Raw genomic sequence first — 17,272 nt, forward strand, 5'->3', positions numbered from 1 at the left:
TGTATTTCTTAAGCATTTATCAGATATACCATAATTTCTTTAAGACAATAAATGAAAAATGCATTGATTTATGAGAGGTGTATGAGGCCAATGAATTGTTCTATGACCAAGACAATGCATTGTCAATGAGTAATTTTGCCGTTCTGTTTGAAATATGTTTCAAAAATAAATTACATTCAAAATATATTCAGTCTTTTCCAAGATTAGGTACACGATACCACAACTATACCCACAAAGTCGTAAAAAGTTCTATGAATTTAATCTCAAATCAGTATATTTCGCTCCAGAATCGTATGATGCATAGACAATGTACGAGTAATGTATTTTCTTTGTTGCATATGATGCCGGTTAAAAATGAAATGCAATTTGCTTTATGCATAAATGTGTAGCAACAGTATGAATTCTGTTTTGAGCATAATACAAGAAATCGTGACTCCATGAGTTCAGTTCTTCGAAGTTTGGTTGGTTCTTCGTAATAATGATAGGGAAGAAAAAAAACAAAAAACATTACAATGATGTGGCCGCCAACAGTTTTCCCTTAAGTAGTCTAGTATAATCCTCCGCATGCGTATCTCCCGTTGGTTTCCGCAAAACCGCAACCAATTATAGTGAAAAAAGCGTAATTGCCGTATTTCTTTCAATTCAAACGGAACTACCCGAAGTGGGGCCATCGAATCAAAGGAAAATCATAGCATTTGGGGGTGGTGTGATTGCCTAGTTTCTCGTACAGTTCCCTCATAATAGCAGCAATCATCCTAATGATGATATTTTCACGGTGACTTCAACGTCCGGACATCCTCTGGTGTTAAGAGTCCCAAGCAAGAGGATTTCCCGCAGAAAAGCAGCAGGATAAGTTTCTACCGAAGCTAAAGAAGGCGAAGGTTTGACTCAGTGAAATCTAATTTTGCTAAGCTGCGCCAAGTAGGAGACAAGCGTTCACCGCCCCACAACCCACCGATACGTTGATAATAACGGCGGGGACTGACGTCAAGACAGAGCGCCGACGGCGCTTCCTTTCAAACGACACCCCTTTGGAGTGTCATCCTCTGCCCACAAGACTGTGTGTATTTTTGTGACCTATGATAGGGGACACCGAAAACGTTCCCCTTCGTGAACAGTGTGGGCAGAAGAACAAGTTTTGAAGAAAGGCGAGTCCCGCTTCTTGTGGCGCTTTCTGCATCATTAACATTGAATTGTGTTGCACAGCGTTTGCTCTACACGAGTGGAAAAGATTTCGCTTCCCGCTGGAAAACAGATTTTCGAAACAACATTTCCACTTGAGATTTTCTTCGCATTTTTTGCTACGAAAGGAAAGGATAATGCAGTGCTTCTTTATGTGCACCTTTTTGAGAAGAGTTCAACACAATGGCCACGCCAAATGTCGCTCTTTTAGGGGGGAAGGTTTCCAAAAGAGCTCACTCATCCTTGGAGCGTACTTGATCCATCAAAAATGCTACTTAATCCTGACGACAATCGATGGATGTATGAAAGATAATGATAATTTATCAAATGGAAGACATGTCGCGCTGATGAGCGTTTGTCTTTTAAACGTACTTTTTTATTGTGTTTTTGGTTCATTTTATAAGTTTTCTACTAGTTTTCTTAAATGATTCTTAAAGTAAAAACCTCTACCATATTTTTCAATTTATTTGAAACAAACCTCTTTTAACATTCCTATTCCTTGGATGGAAAAGTCATTAAACATGCCGTTCAATGGGATGAATCAATTATAAAACATGCTTGCTCCTTGTTGTGACAAACAATCTCAAGGTGTTAGCTCATACATTTTCAATTAATCTGTTTTAGCACGACGGAAACTATTCTACGACGTTAAACATCAATTAATTTCAATGATCTATTTGAAGCTGCTTGGGGTGGATGTGATTGTGCTTGTTTGTTTCCCCATTCAGCCCCTTTCTTAGAAGCCGCTTAGGACAAATCAATTCGTTCGTTCGTTCGTTCGTTTGTTTTCCAACCTATCGGTACGCCCGTTAATTGCAATCTCCATGAGACAATGCTCGGTAAACATGCATGGCGCTCTGAAGCACCATCAAATTCCACTCTTCCGCTTAGGACGCAGATTCGCGCCGAAGGTGGCATATCTCAGTGTCGGGTATTTCGGTTCGTTGTTTGGCACACATAGATTGGGGCCAACGTCGTTTCTTGTCGATCGTTTCACTAACATGCCCACCAATCCCCCCCTTTCTCCGAGCCGTTCGATTCTAAAGGATATTCAACAAAAATCTAATTAATTTTCATTTTCACATGGCGCTAGTGGGTGGGTGTTTCCCACTGTAATTGATATTAATTGTGTCCGATTGTCTGATGGAGGTGATTAAATTGATTGCGATACATTGATGTGGTCCGGGCGGGGGTTTTTATTTCAGGGGGTCGCTGGATCGCATGACTATTAAATGGGTGGCTTATAGGATGTATTTCATCGTTGTCCAGTCCGAGGCCCAAACGAGGTATTTTTTATTACCATCCATCCGTTCATCATCAACCAAGGGATATTTTTCTGTTTTTCCACATCCGAAACAAACCGTACGGGAAGAACAAGGGAATCATGGGGTGGAACCAAAGGGAAGGACCGAAGCCTGCTCCGAAGAGACACGATAAAAATGTAGTCAACCATCGAACCATCACCACCGGTGTGGACAAATGCAGTGCAAACAACACGGGAAACATGGGAAATGATGAACTTGCAGCAATTATCTATCTATCGGCCGGGCTTTTCCGGCTGAATCCCTGTTTTCCCATTCTATCGTGATACAGAATCAGTGACGGAGTGGAGGCCCGCATATTTTTTTATCAATTTCATGCTACGTGTTTGTACCAAAGTGTATCCGTTGTGGTACGCTTCATCCGATGTGCAGTATATTTCATTTTCCTGTTTCCCTACATAGTTTTTCTTTCCAATTGCAAAATCGAACCTTGACCACGTAGTGCATTTGCTGTCAGACACTTTTTTCCTTGTTTCGTGCTCTTTTAGTTTTCGCGTTGGCGCCTGTCAATTTGTCTGTATGTTTTTCATTTATTACGATCGGAAATGTCCGAGTTGCCACTTTTTGGTATGCATTTCCGCCGACACCGGTTTTATTTTCCGATGGAAATATTTGTCTACGTGCGTGTGTTTGTGTTTGTTTCCACCGATCATTGGGTGCAGTCGAACAGGAATCGAATCCAGTTTTAAGAGAGTGTGGAAAACGAGTCTACAACATTATTGGGATCAGCCCAGCAAACATCGTCCGACCACAAGCAGGACTCGGGCTGCGAGTTCGAGCAATTTTTCTTGTTTACCAAATTAATGAAATTATGAATATCGGCGACAGAAAAACAACACTTGTTTTTTCGTTCAATTTTCTATCAAAATGTTGAACGGATCTGCAAGCTTGAACTTTTAATTTCTGCACGTACTTCGATGCACTATTAAATTAACGTTCCTACTAAAGCCTCTGTTACGAGGTTGCGTCTGCCACGAACCATGGGCCACGGTTGGCAAACGGTGCGAAAACGTGCCCTACGCAGAAACACATGTTTGTGTTTCTGATTAATCGTTTCATCCCGCTCCGTTCCGGCGGAAGTCGGTGGCTGAGGGCCCTGAGGCTGACAGTTGCACAACACCAACACACACCCGGTTGGTACCGATTTCCGGAACAGGTGGAAGTGGTTTCCCCCGCCTCGGGACACTCCGGAGATGCGAACACATGCCACGGCCACCCAACAGAGTGTATGCAACACGGGAAAAAGGTGAGCGAGTTTAAAAACAGAGGAAAGGGATGAACAGATCTCCCCTTCGGATAAGCTCATCCGCGAACAGAGCGCTTTTCCACATCGCTTGGATAATACCCGTCAGCGACATTTAAACAGTAGTTGCCACGCTCGTGCCACGTGCGCACAAACACATCATTGGATTAATTAAACAGTTTTAATTGAATCACCAAACCGACAAAGTGCAGCCGATCCGATTGATGGTGCGAGGAAGGTTGCACTGAAGGATCGGTGGCAAAGGCCACATTGTGGTAATTACCGTTTGTGTGTTTTATGAAAGCGTGCAGGGAAGAGCAAAAGGTAGGGGAAAGTTGGGCAAGTTGCACCTAATAGACGCTGTTTTTAGCTTTACATATGTTACATTTGTATGTTCAATAGTTATTGAAATACGTTCTTGAAATCTCTTTGGGTAGTCATCACGTATCTAAATATCCCAAGAAGCTCAGTTGTTGGGAGAAGAAAACGGGTTTGAGACAAATCGTTCTGGGTCAAATCAGCAAAAACATATGTTATGATATACATAACCTAAGTATAACACACGTCACACACAGCGAATCCTGCTGGAATATCGAGAGAATACGATCGTCATATTTTGCTTTCAATCGCCGTTCGAAAAAGGTCAACATTGAAAAAATTGAACAGTTTAGATTAGCGTTAGATTAAATATTAGGTTAAATGTAGGAAAAAAAAAATTTATAATGTTTTAAATGTTATTAAACGAGTTATGAGAGAAATTCGGTTCATAATCCTTGCATTCTCGTTGCGCAAATGAAAACAAAAATATTCTCAGCCGGAGGTTATATGAGGTAGAATATATCTAGCTTATTTATGTTGATACTGCCCCATATAAATTAAATCAAGGATGTACAGTTCTACATCAGTCACTTATAATTCTACATACATTTATCTCATTCAAATTTGCAGTGAAAAGTTCATTGCTAGAAATCGGAATTTTATTTGTGGTAAGAAACAAATACCATGGTATAGCTAACTGTGTTTGTAAAATATTAGATACCTGAAAATTGTCACAGCTGTATAAACAGTGTTTTTAGTAGCATAACTATTAATGTAGTGCGTTCTGTTTAACACTTTGGGTAATTTTAAACCATAATTTTTAAATGAGTGCGAAAAGGCTAATCTTAAAAATGAAATCTTTTGAGGTTTTTAATACCATTTTGATAGCTTTGTTACTAAATTTGCGAATTTTTAGTTATGTATTTCCTAACCTTACAATAATGTTGTTCAATGTAGACAGCAAGCAGATCACTTCAGTCCGGCATGGAGGGAGATTCTTGATCCAAAAGAGCCTTCTTAAAAACGAAAATAGTTCCAAGAATAGTTTACAAAGCAACGTAAAACAAGCAACAAATTGTTTAGGAGTGAGATTTATGAAAAACAATGAGAAACAATTTCACATCTGTCAAGGTTCGTTTTTAGAGGTCCTTCCACAGTCCTTGTTTTATTACAAATAATTTAAAAAAACCGAACCTTCACGCCACTCAGACATATCGTATGCAGAAATCTCACAAAAACCATAACTAATGGCATACCTGCACTCCACGCGCACCACACTCCATATGCATAGGAATCGTTTACGTAAATTGCTATAAATTGAATGGCCTCGCAAGCAATCACGGTTGCGTTGTGCCGAGGACGCAAAAATCCTGTTTCCCCGAACGAGAAGATTGTCGACGGCAACACCAACGCTACATCGTAAACAATAACGGGTTCGGGCAATGGCGGGTGGGGGTTTCCAGGGTGTCGGCTAAACCGATGTTGTTCACGCGGTTTGTTGTACCGCGGATTGGCTTGCCCCGGCAGCCCTTCATCGAACGTCGAAACAGTGGCTAACGGTGGAAAATTGGTGGAAAGCGTGAGCGCGCTCAAGTCAACATACTGGAGGACAGGAGCAGGAGTTGAGTACAAGAACCCTACCGGTAGCGGTTGAACGTGCTGAAGAGAACCTCAAGAGTGTACGGGACTCGACTGCGTCGATCTGGAACCTATTCTACGCCACGTGACTCCCTGCTTACCTTGTGGCAACGTTTGTGGCCGACACCACGCTCATAACGAAGTAACGAAATTCGATTGGAATCTTTTCACCGGTTCGGGCATCCTTTCCCGGGGGCCATAAGTTTTGCGACCAATTTTTTGCCCTGTTTCGTCCTCACAAGGCAACGGATATTGCGACGCGTGCTTGCGCTTGTGTTGAATGTTCGAACATTCGCTCCCCGAATCCTCCGGGGTTTCGCTTTTTTTTGTCCCTCGCGACACGGCTGTCCGCGCCAGATGGATACCGGAAGATCGGAAGGGAAGGAAAATGTCCCCGGCCACGGTGCAGATTTTATTTTTCACTTTTCCGTCACGTCAACCACTCGAAAGCAACTGCGGTAATCGGTGCTAAATGCGCTCGAGGGCCTCTTCACGAACCTGGTGAAGATGGTGCTTGTGTGCTTTTCACTCGTAACGAACCGAGCGAGCGTGTCCCTTCGTTTTTTTCCTCCTTTTTTTCATTTCCTCCATCGCACTTTTCTTACGCAGAGTCGAGGCAGATGGTTTTTCCACCCGGCCCGGGCAGCATTCCGTCAAAGTACGTTTGCGTGAGCGATTTGTTTCCGATTTGGAGTTTGGGTGGAAATTTCGGGTGAATACGTTGGCGGTGGTGGTGGAGAGGGGAATACGCCCTGAGGTTCCTCTGTTTAACGAGGAATTAATTGCGCTTTATCAGATTGCTCATGCTCGGCTGGCACGCAAATAAACATGGGAAATGAATGTTTTTTCGCTTCAAACTTCTCGCTAACCATCGTTTTTATGATGCTTTCGTGCATGTTTCAGGGCACGGCAATTGGATGTCACACGTTTGTTAAATTAAATTTTGATTTGTAATAAAAATAACATTATTCTGGAGGTGGAGAACGATAAAACGGATGGCGGTAGCGAGCATTCGATGGGAAAGGTGTGAACAAGTGCTTTTATCACAACGATTATGAGATAAGAAGATTAATGTAATACATTGAATAGTAAACCCTGAGCAGGGCAACAGGTATTTTCCATTATGTTATTGCCATATTTGAATAGTGGTCTATGTTGCTTAGACTCAAGTAAGGGTTTTCTAGAGTTGTGTTTGAGAAAGAAAGTAATAAATTTATTTGTTTATTATACAAAGCATAATTAATATTAAGCCTGGGAAGTAGTGGTAGAAAATCCTTTTAAAACCGTGACACGGGTGAGTTGAAGGAAAAACGATCATTGAAAGTTTCATTAACACGAAATAAAGTAGCTCCACATAAGAATTTGCGTTGGAGATTAAATATTAAAACTTACTGCATAGTCTGAGTTATGAACACACATTGAACTACTTTGAGACTATGGTCGAGTGACAATTAAACCTTACAATAAAAAAATTCTATAATCAAGATCGGAAAAATATTTCGATTTAAAACAAACATCTACACGGAATATTGTGTGAATCGCCAAAATTTTGTTCTCCACTATCCACTAAAATCCGTGGATAGCTTGCAAATAACTTTAATCATATAAGATTAGAATCGCACACTTCTTACGATATGATTTAATAACATTCCACAACGGTACTTTTCTTCGATCTTCTTCTGTTACACAAATGCTTGAATGAACTCCAACACCTTCTCCATTGCACTCGTTTCATTTTTCTCACGCACAGCACGCCCAACTCGCAAAGGAAACTAACCCCACTTGCAAGAATTCCAGCGACATAAATTACCCAAATAATCAGCAAATCTCCAGGGCCCGTTGTTTCCACCAACTTATCCTTTGGCGAGTACTCACCGGTTGAGTGTTTCGTTTTTTGCAACACGGGAAAATAGTGCAATTGCCCTTCGATGAATGCGCGCGTGTACCGCTCCACCAGATGATGCGCCGGCGAATCGAACGACACCTGGTACAGACTGACCTGGGACTGTAGACGAGCCTTTGAATAGCGAAAGTATTTCATATTCAACTTGAGCAGTTCCAATTCCTCTGCAGAGAAGAGTCCCAACCCTTGCAGGAGTTCCGTAGGTTCTCCGACCGAGTTCACGTTAATAACCTTCGTCTCCGAGCAGGGCAACAGATCGCACTTTTTCCTGCGCCAGGAATTCTCCACGGAGTTGTCCTCTACGAACCCCACGCGGATGTTTTTAAAGTTGTACCCCAAACTTGACAAGAAAACGTCGTACTGGAAGAAGCAAGAGTCGTTGATCTGCTGCATTGTGTCCAACTCAGGGTCGTAGCGAGGGGCTGACATAAACGAGATCACTAGCGATTGGTAGCCCGATATCAGAACGATGCACAGCAAAAGGAACAACCCGACGATGCGGCTCTCGAACGGTCCGACAAACTTGTGCGTGGGGCCGTTAACGGTGGACATTAGTATCTCAAGAACTACTAGTCCGAGACCGTAGTGTCGCAATGACTCTCCGAAGCAGGTCAGCACTAGTGACACAAGGAAAACTGATGTTCCAAACGCGATCCACGCGAACGCATCGTACGGATCGATCAGCACCCAGAACAAGGATTTGAGTCCGCTACGAGGGACCATAAAGCAGAGTTCGGTTACTTCCGGCAGGGCAATGTAGTCACCACTGCTCATGTACATGATGCTGTAAAAGTAGTCGATAGTTTTGTCCTCGTCTGGCATCATTATCAGTTCGAAGGAACCGTTGTGGCGCTGAGCGATCGTGGTACCGATTTCGCTATCAAAGGTAGTGTCCCGCATGAAGTCGGTGTTGAGGTAAACGATCCGGTATCCTCGCATGTCGCGTTCAAACTGCTCATACGAGTCAAGCGTGTAGTTGGGTTGCATGAAGTGGTGCATCAACCACGATCCGACCAGGGTGTCCGGGTTGTAGGGGTACAGATGAGCTATGCATGAGAAAGGGACCTGAGCATGCTTTATGAACTCTTCCAAATGATCGTGCGGGAAAACCAGTATCCTTTTCACAAAATGTGGAAATCGGGGCGCAGCGCTCTAAAAACCAAATGTACGTTTAAGTTGAAGCCACATTTCTTATCCCTCATACAGATTACAAACCTTAAACGCGTCTGCTGAACTGAAGAACCCAATGATGCACTTCGTGACCCAGGGTTGCTTTATGCCAGAGAAATTGGAATTCTGCACCATGATAGGATACCTCTGGGACAGCGTCACGAGTGCGTGCTCCGCGGTGACGTCTCCATCGACGTAGAACAGGACCAATAGGCTGGAGCTCCGTCGTTCTGGGCATATCCGTTCGATTCCATCTACTAGGTGTCCCAAATGATCGGCTTCAGATTTTACCGTGGGTTCAGAAAATAACGGCACAAACTTTGCTAAACTTCCAAACCCCGAACTGGATAGTAGAAGCGCTGTAACCACTAAACGAAACATGGTATGGAACTTTAAAGTGGGGTTTCTACGTTTTCTACGTCTCCATTCTTCAAAATTCGAATCACAAATGTTTCATTTACCAAAACGCATTCAGCAGATGGCTAAGAGAAGAGCCATTAAGGTGCATTAAAGTTATATTTCACTTTTGAATTATTTATATGCATTAGTTAATGTATTCCTGGACGAACCGTACACCCTCGTGCAGAATTTTCACTTGTACCTTCGCTTGGAGTGGACGTAGTCGTTAAAATGTTCGTCACTCTGATTCTTGCGCTTGGATTTGTTCCAGACTTCATACACGCTACACTACATCCAATGAAGTCAATGGACGATACTAGTGTTGATTTATTCCAGCGTGGTATCGACCGTTTATGCGATCCGAAAAGTTTCACCGAAGTTCTCGTGCTCACCAATGACGACTTGGATTCTAGTGGAGTGGGCTCATTGTTAAAGTCACGACTTGTTACCTCTCGTCCGGTGTCTTTGAGGAGTTACACTCTTCTGAGTACTCCGACTGAGAAAGCTTGCGTTGTGGGATTCTTCAACAGCATGGAAATAGCACAGGTAGTGTTGTATGGAATATTGGTTGTTGTGATAACGTCAAACGCTTTACGTTTTACAGGTTGTTGAAGCGCACTTTGACATTATGCCGCTGTTTATAGCCGTGCTGCCTGAGGATTTAGTAGAGCCAATGAGCAATTTTGCGAAAATGATGGATGCCTGCACCATACATTTCTTTGCCTATGACCGTTTCACACTCCTCGGGATCTGGTTGGTCGATCGTGGAGGAGAACGTTTCAACTCCCTGGAAGACTATGGTCCAGGTGGAGCAACTGGCTGGGATCTGCGAGGCCAGTCGCTGGTATTCCTTAACGTGGATTACTACAACTACAATCCAACGTACGAAAAGGAAATGGGGCAGACGATCGCCAAACGTCACAACGGTACCTTCATACCAGCGATGAACTTAATGCAGTGTGCGGACTTCATGTTCAGCCCGATGTACATGAGTGTCACGTCCTTTGTCGTGCTACCGGAAATGCATCGAATGTGCTACATCGTCCCGAGAAGCAAACGCAAATCCATCTTTGCCATCCTGACTGATCCCTTCGATTACATCTGCTGGGGGGTGCTTGCGCTGATGGTCGTTATCGTTTCCTGCCTTTTGGCGGTATTAGGAGAAACCTACCGACGATTCGGCGTCCCACTGACTGCTCTCGAGCTGCTGATGATGTCGATCAACGGTCCGACGCACCGATATGGTGGACGGTTCGAAGTGCGCGTCGTCGGTATTTTCATCGTGATGAACATCGTGCTGGTGTCCTGCTACCAGTCGCTGGTGATTTCGTTCATGTCCGCCGGTCGGTACGAGCCGGAACTGGACACACTCGAGCAGATCAACGACACCTGTCAGTTCCTTTACGATCCGCATCGCCATGGCGTTCTTGGCTACAGATTCCGGCACGTTTTCCGCACCTTCGAAATGTTGGAATCAGACGAGTCCAGGTGGACGAACAAGGTGTGTGACATGGTAAGCTGTTTTCAGAGAGCCAGTTCCGATGGGCACGACATAGGCGAGCTGTTCCGCTATTCGAAGGTGCAAACCGGATCGACTGTGATGATGAACTCCATCTTCCACTATTCACCCATGCGTGCCCTGATACAGCGGTATTCCTTCGCGTTCGCCGAGGGTCGCTTACACTACTTTCCGCAGCTTAGGGCAGGCAAGGAGATAAAGGGCGGAGATGGCCACGGTACGCTACACGATTTGAAGGTGGAGTCAATGTCCCCGAGCGAGCTTCTGATAGTATGGATCATGTTTCTCATCGGTTGTATGCTAAGTGGGATAATTTTTGTACTGGAAATGATCGTCGCATGCTTACCGAAAAGGATACGCATTTTGAAAAGGAAGCTAATTGATGCGTCAAGAAAATTTAACAGTAAAAGAGTGTCTGGTTTGAACATGAGAAGAGGGATCTTTGCATTTATCAAAAGAAATAACGTGCAAGAATTACAAATATGAGTACAGAAGACACAAATATGTATAAACCATACACGATCATTCTTATACTGTGCATAGTTTGAAATTTTGAAACATTGTTGTAGAATGACTTGAATAATTTAAATACCAATTCACTTATATTCCTGTTTGAACAAATAATTGTGAGTTGAGATTTGAATAGGGAATTAAGTTGGGAAAAATATTAACGAAATAGTTTGGCAAAACATATAGTAATTTTAAACACGAGAATAGCGCGTAAAATTTGAAAATATGTATATGTATCCGGATTATTTTTAACCATCATTGAAATGAAAAATAAAAGAAAAATGATCCATCGAGTGCCTTTGTGTGTGCGTTGGGGATGCAAACGGCTTCTGTATTGGGCACATTGATTGTGGGGCCTAAATGAAGCGCCATTTTAAATGGCTGTCGTCTGTTGAGGACTTTCTTTTATTACAGGGTTTTTTTTCCTCGAGGTAACAACAAATATGGCGTTTGCTCCCCTCGCTAATATTGTTCCTTTTACATCAAGCCACCAATCGAGGGGACACGAATGAGATCCTCCCCATCGGCGGAATGGAGGCGACCATGTCGGACGAGCTCAGTGCTGCTTAAGCTGAAAAAGGCTCATGTTTATGACAAGTATCAAACGGCGGCTTCCTGGCCGAACAATGGGGATCGCTTTTGTGTCTGGTCTGGTTGTGTTTGTTCGCCTGTTGAAAGAAAAGATTTGGTGTTCTCTCGATGACGCTTTTTTGTTGTTGGTTGCATTCATTCTTTCTTCAACTTCTCCGTCATTTCCATCTGGTCGTTTTTACTCCTCCTCTCTCGGATGCTCGCGGTCGCTAAAAGGATCTCGGCAGTATGCTTTGGATGGTGGCGCCCATGCAATGACGCATGAACGGTGCACGGAGGGATGTTCATTTGTTGTATGTTGTTGCCTTTTGTCTTTCTTCTCTGGCGGACTTCGTGGGGCAACTTGAGGAACGGAATTGTCCCCAAGAGTGCAAGCACGACATGTTTGCGCTTGAGCTTCCCGGGACTCAATGTTGAGTAGTGGATGAAGCAGATGTTTTCCTCTTTGTTCCAGCATTAGCTTGCGCTTCCCGACGAAGCTGCAGGTGAGCTGAAGGATGACGGTTGATTTGCGGGATAGAGTTTTTCTTGACATTGAACCGCGTCTTTTACGGTCATGGAAAAATAATGCAACGAGTATGACAATGGTTTGAAAACAACAGTCATTCGTGATGGAATATGAAAAAAGAAGCAAGCCTATAAAAATAGTTTGTATGAAGCATGAAACAGGATATATGAGAAAAATTAGCCTTTGTTTCTTGTCATTGTAGAATATAAAGTAATGGGTTTGCACAAATAAACAGATATCCTTTATGATGATCCCAATATACTTTATGAAGAAATCTTGAAAGCTCCGTCTGAATAAATTCATGCTCTCTGAAATATCACGCTGCAATGCTCTACGAGTTGAGAGTCAGTTAACATCATTGAGTAACGTCAAGAATCATACACTTAAAGGAACCATACAAATTTCATTTTCTAATGTAACCTTCATTGCAGTTTGGCAAACTTTTGTCCAGTAAGCAGAACCCACATTGATGTGTCTAATAAAAAGGAATGGCTTCGATCGATCGATCACCGGCCGAATAGTTTCGTTAGTTCACTATCTTTAGCTACATTTCTTGTGTTATGGGGGAAAAATCTAGCTTCCTCTTTTCTAATGACTTTGCTAAGCGATTTGCCATCCACCCTTCAGAGAACCCTCCGTCTATACGCTCTTTCGTCGCTGATTCATCCAACAACCCTCCGAAATGCTGCACTATCTGCAGCTTATAAATCCTTGCTCATCCTTTTCCTCTTTTTTCGGATTTTCCATGAAAGCAGTACTCCTCCCTACCGACCGGCCAGCCCGTAAACAACTTTAGCAATTGCTATTTATCATTACCGTTCGTTGCCTTGCGAAAAATCTTCGACCAAATCCGGTTCGAGGCCGATGCGGTCCTTGCAAGTGAGAAGCTGGAAACATCGAAGTACATTGGATTCCCTGCATCAAACAGGCGAACGTATCCTCACTTCATCCCCCGGGTCGAAGGGAACACTTCCGCTTGCCCGATCTTTTGATTCCGGTCTGAGTGCCATCACCCGAAATCATAAATCGCTAAACATTCACCCCAAGTCGGTGTCGACGAGCCAACGGTTCGCAGCGGGCCACGTGCTGGAGAAGTTGGCAAAACAATAAACGTTCTTCGCCTTCCCTCGAATCCCCCGACGTCTTTTAACTAACCGCCCCGGGTCCCGTCGGAAAGATTCCTTTACCCTCCCGATCAACGTCACGACGGTGCATTTCAATAAATTATATCGTTATGGTAAAGTTGGTGCTTCCTACTCCATCGTCGGGCCTGAATCATCGTCCCGTCGCCTGGGCAACCAAAACGGCGGCTACGCAAGATCGTAAAATTATTCACCAAACTTGCCCCCAAAACTTGTCTCCTACATAAAGCGAGCATCACTTGCGTCCGTTCCGGGACGTTTCGGAAATCGTCACGAGTTTTAGAGCTCGCTTGTCACGAATCGGAAGTTAGGGCTCCGGAATCATATCAACCGCCTGCTTGCACTGGGTCCTGTGTCATGTAAGGACATGCGTTTGAGATTCTTTTTTCTGCCATTTTACTTAGTGTTTTTTTTTCAAGAAAAACGCCACTTTTGTCGACGTCGCTCAGTGCGAGCTAGTGGAAATAATTGTTTTATAGATGGATTTGTCTCCGAACGTCTCGCTGAAAACGGGGGACGGCAGAAGTCAGATGCAATTCGATAGTTTTTTCTACTTACTTTTCGATGCCAATCCGATTTCAATAGCGGAAGCGTAAAGAGCAACTTCCCACCTCTCCCTTCTTTACCTTTGGTAGGTTCAAAAGGGAGGAAAATTTTTGCTTGCCAACGGCGATAAGTTTTTAGGTGAAACAAATCCGATAGAATTTTTCCGCTATCTGCCCGTCAAAGGAGGAAGAGGTGGGGGTGGAAAGAATGGGGGAGCGTAAAACATTGTGAATAGTAAGACGCCAACGCGAGGGTAAGTGCAAAAGTTTGTGGGTGGTTTAGTTTTACGAGCAAGCAGGCGGCCGTCAATGAACATTGCTACGAATTGCGGATGGTTCAATTGCTCGTTGAAGGTCGTTTGGTAAATATTTTTATGATGTTTTCGAAACTCTCAAACCGAAAGCGGGGAAAATTTAATTTGAAGAGGAAAATTAAATTATTTTAAGTTTAAATATGATTATTGAACATGCCCACCAGACACGAAAATCCGTGTGAAGGAGCTATGAAAAGGAAAAAAAATATTTGAAAGTCCCCTTTAAGAAAATCGGTACGTTTCCATTACTTACGCTATGTGCTTCAAAATATGATGGCTTTGAAAGAAAAGGAAACTCGAAACCATCAAATGTACGCATGGCGGTGCGTTCCTTAGCTCGTGTTTCCTTCGGTTGGTTCTTCACTAGCAGGGAAAACTTAAAGAAAGAAAATACAACTGGAGAACGAAAGAAGAAAAACCATTATTCATAAATCAAACCGAGCATGATTTTTGGCGCTTCGGCAGTTGTTCGAGCGGAATCCGTACCGATGCAAGGCGAAGCCCCATGCGCTAATGTGTCACCAAGGAGGGAGAGGAAAACTCGAAGGGGATGAATCGTTTAATGGTGGAAGTAGATTTTCAATGATCGTAGAGGATATAAAACTACTCTGGAGAGCTGATGCTAGTCTTTGTTCCTTTTAATGTTTCGTTTCGCATAAATATATTTCCATTTTATACATTGTTGTTGATTTTTTACTTATTTAAACTTTTTTCCCCTTTACCGTTTATCTTTGTTCTACTGAAAGTTTAATTTTCCCTTGGTGTTTTGTTTTCATTTTTTTTAAATGAAGGATAAATTGTAGAATGGTTCTAAAGTGGAGATCGTTGGGGATGACAAAAAAAATTGATAGAATAATCGCTTCGGCTACCATCAGCGCCAGCGCACCGTGTTCTTCAAGTCAAGTTAGTGCATAATTTATAACTTATCCGGGAATGATGGGTCGCCGCTTATTGTCGGATGGTGACGATAAAGGAAAGTTTGCCATTCCTTCGATAATGGGACTCATGATTTATTTATAAGTTTCAAGCGGAGCAAAACTATTTCACCCAACGTTTTCCCCCCACGGAGGCCATGCCATTTCCATCACTCACCCATGAGGGCTACAGCACTCTACTAGGGGGGAATTTTATTTTTTTTAACCATTTGGTAACGCTCGTTCGTATTGTTGGTTTTTTTCTTCTTCACGCTCTTGATTTCGCACATCCCCGTCCAAAAGCTTGATGGAGTGCAATTCCGCTCATTCCGCGTTCCAGGCCATTTCCGGAGGGCGCATGGCTTGCGCGATGGAAAGCTGGCAGCTTCTTGCTAAATCACGGCACCATCCTTTCACCGTTGTTGGCCACGATCGCGCAATATTTAGCGGCTCTCGGCTGGTGCTTTAAGAGCTTTGCGCGCACTAAACTGCATGATGAATTCGTGAAGAGGACAATTTATGAGCGATACGTGAATTGCGGAGAAAGGATGGCGCAGATGCACAGCATAGTGTTGGTACAACAGTGGCGAGTGTTGCAGTTTAAAGCACAAAGGCACACATACGGAAGCGAGCGAACAACAAACAAAAAAATAAGACGAAAAGAAAACAACCGACAAAAACAAAAGCATAAAACACTCACATCAATCCCAGTGTCCACTGGGAGTTGGGGAAACGGTTCGCTCCGTAGTGACGAGATGGATTTGTGGGGCTTCCGGGTTTTCCGTAGCGAAAATTTTCCACCCGGGGGTCTCACTGCAAGTGATGGTTACTTTGCTAATGATGTCAGGTTTGCAACATTTGTTTTCTTTTTTTTCTACTTCCACCCTCAGAGAATACGCTAGTTTTCCAACCAAGCTGATAGGTGGAGATTGAAAATAATTCATAACGATAGTGGAGGGGAAGGAGCGTTATTTATCGCTGGCAATAAGTAAGCTTGCACTTTTGGAGAGAAAATTGTGAAATTCATCATACGAGAATCTCTTACTCGGTGCGAAGTGGGTTAGAAAGTGCGACGCTATGTGTTTTATGAGCCCAAGAAAAAATGTATATCATTTGATAATATTGAATAAACGGATTAAACTATATCCGTCATTTTCAAATGTTTGGATAATTTTTTTTTACGTTTTGAATAATAGCCGGAAGATTAAAATTGATTATTGTTTGGAGAAATTTGTTACGCCCTTGGAAGCTTTCCAAACTCATGCAAACAATATTCGTTTGGCTACAAACCAATTCATTGTTGCATAATTTATTCAAAAGTTTCATAGCCTTTGTACTCCGAATTCATCGAAATCATAAATTAACATGACTGAATGAACTTTAAAAGAAAAGTATAATAAATTAACCCCCAAACATACGCTACCATAAAAATGTTACCTTATACATCCTTTCCCTCAAGCTCTAAAACATACTCACACGATCTTTCCGGTGGCGATCGATGTGACATAAAACACACATCTTTTCAGTTTGCTCACATCCTTTCAGCGTATCCTGGAGCCCGGAAATGAAAAATTATTCAACATTTCTCGCTAACCACCTTTTTTACGCCTGGCACACTTCAGTGGACAATTTTGTCGTCCGGCCGTTTCTTAATTCGACGAAAACCTTCGCTCCACACGATGGCCAAACCGGCAGAATGGAAAAGGACACGCACCGCAAGACACACTCCGCTCGCCACAAAGGATTGCTGTGCGGCTCGGGTCGTATTGTTTTGCAAATTTATGACGAAGACTATCCGGCCAGCCTCGGGATGGACACGGAAAGGAAGACTTTGTGCACCGGAAAACTATTTTGCCCACGGGAAAAACCAACACGCTGGCAAGCAAGTGGGCTCGAAGCCGGGGACCTTTCGGTGGCAGGGGATGATAATTATTATACCATTCAGCTAAGGGGCGCAAAAGAAGAGATTCATCCTGCTGCATGCTGGTATTATTTTTTCATTCATCTTCTCTGCTCTCGCACGGTTCGCCCACGAGGTAATGGACGTATTTTTT

The 17,272-nt window shown here is 43.2% G+C and overlaps 1 protein-coding gene across 1 annotated transcript; it reads right to left on the reverse strand.

Moving 5' to 3' along the window:
* Positions 1–7,342: 7,342 nt before the first annotated feature.
* LOC131293133 (uncharacterized) lies at positions 7,343–8,545 on the reverse strand. Its single transcript, XM_058321211.1, has one exon. It carries the CDS (start codon positions 8,543–8,545, stop codon positions 7,343–7,345), a length of 1,203 nt encoding a protein of 400 aa, XP_058177194.1.
* Positions 8,546–17,272: the final 8,727 nt, after the last annotated feature.

This window comes from Anopheles ziemanni, chromosome 2 (genome assembly GCF_943734765.1).
Source record: "Anopheles ziemanni chromosome 2, idAnoZiCoDA_A2_x.2, whole genome shotgun sequence".
Lineage (NCBI taxonomy): Eukaryota > Metazoa > Arthropoda > Insecta > Diptera > Culicidae > Anopheles > Anopheles ziemanni.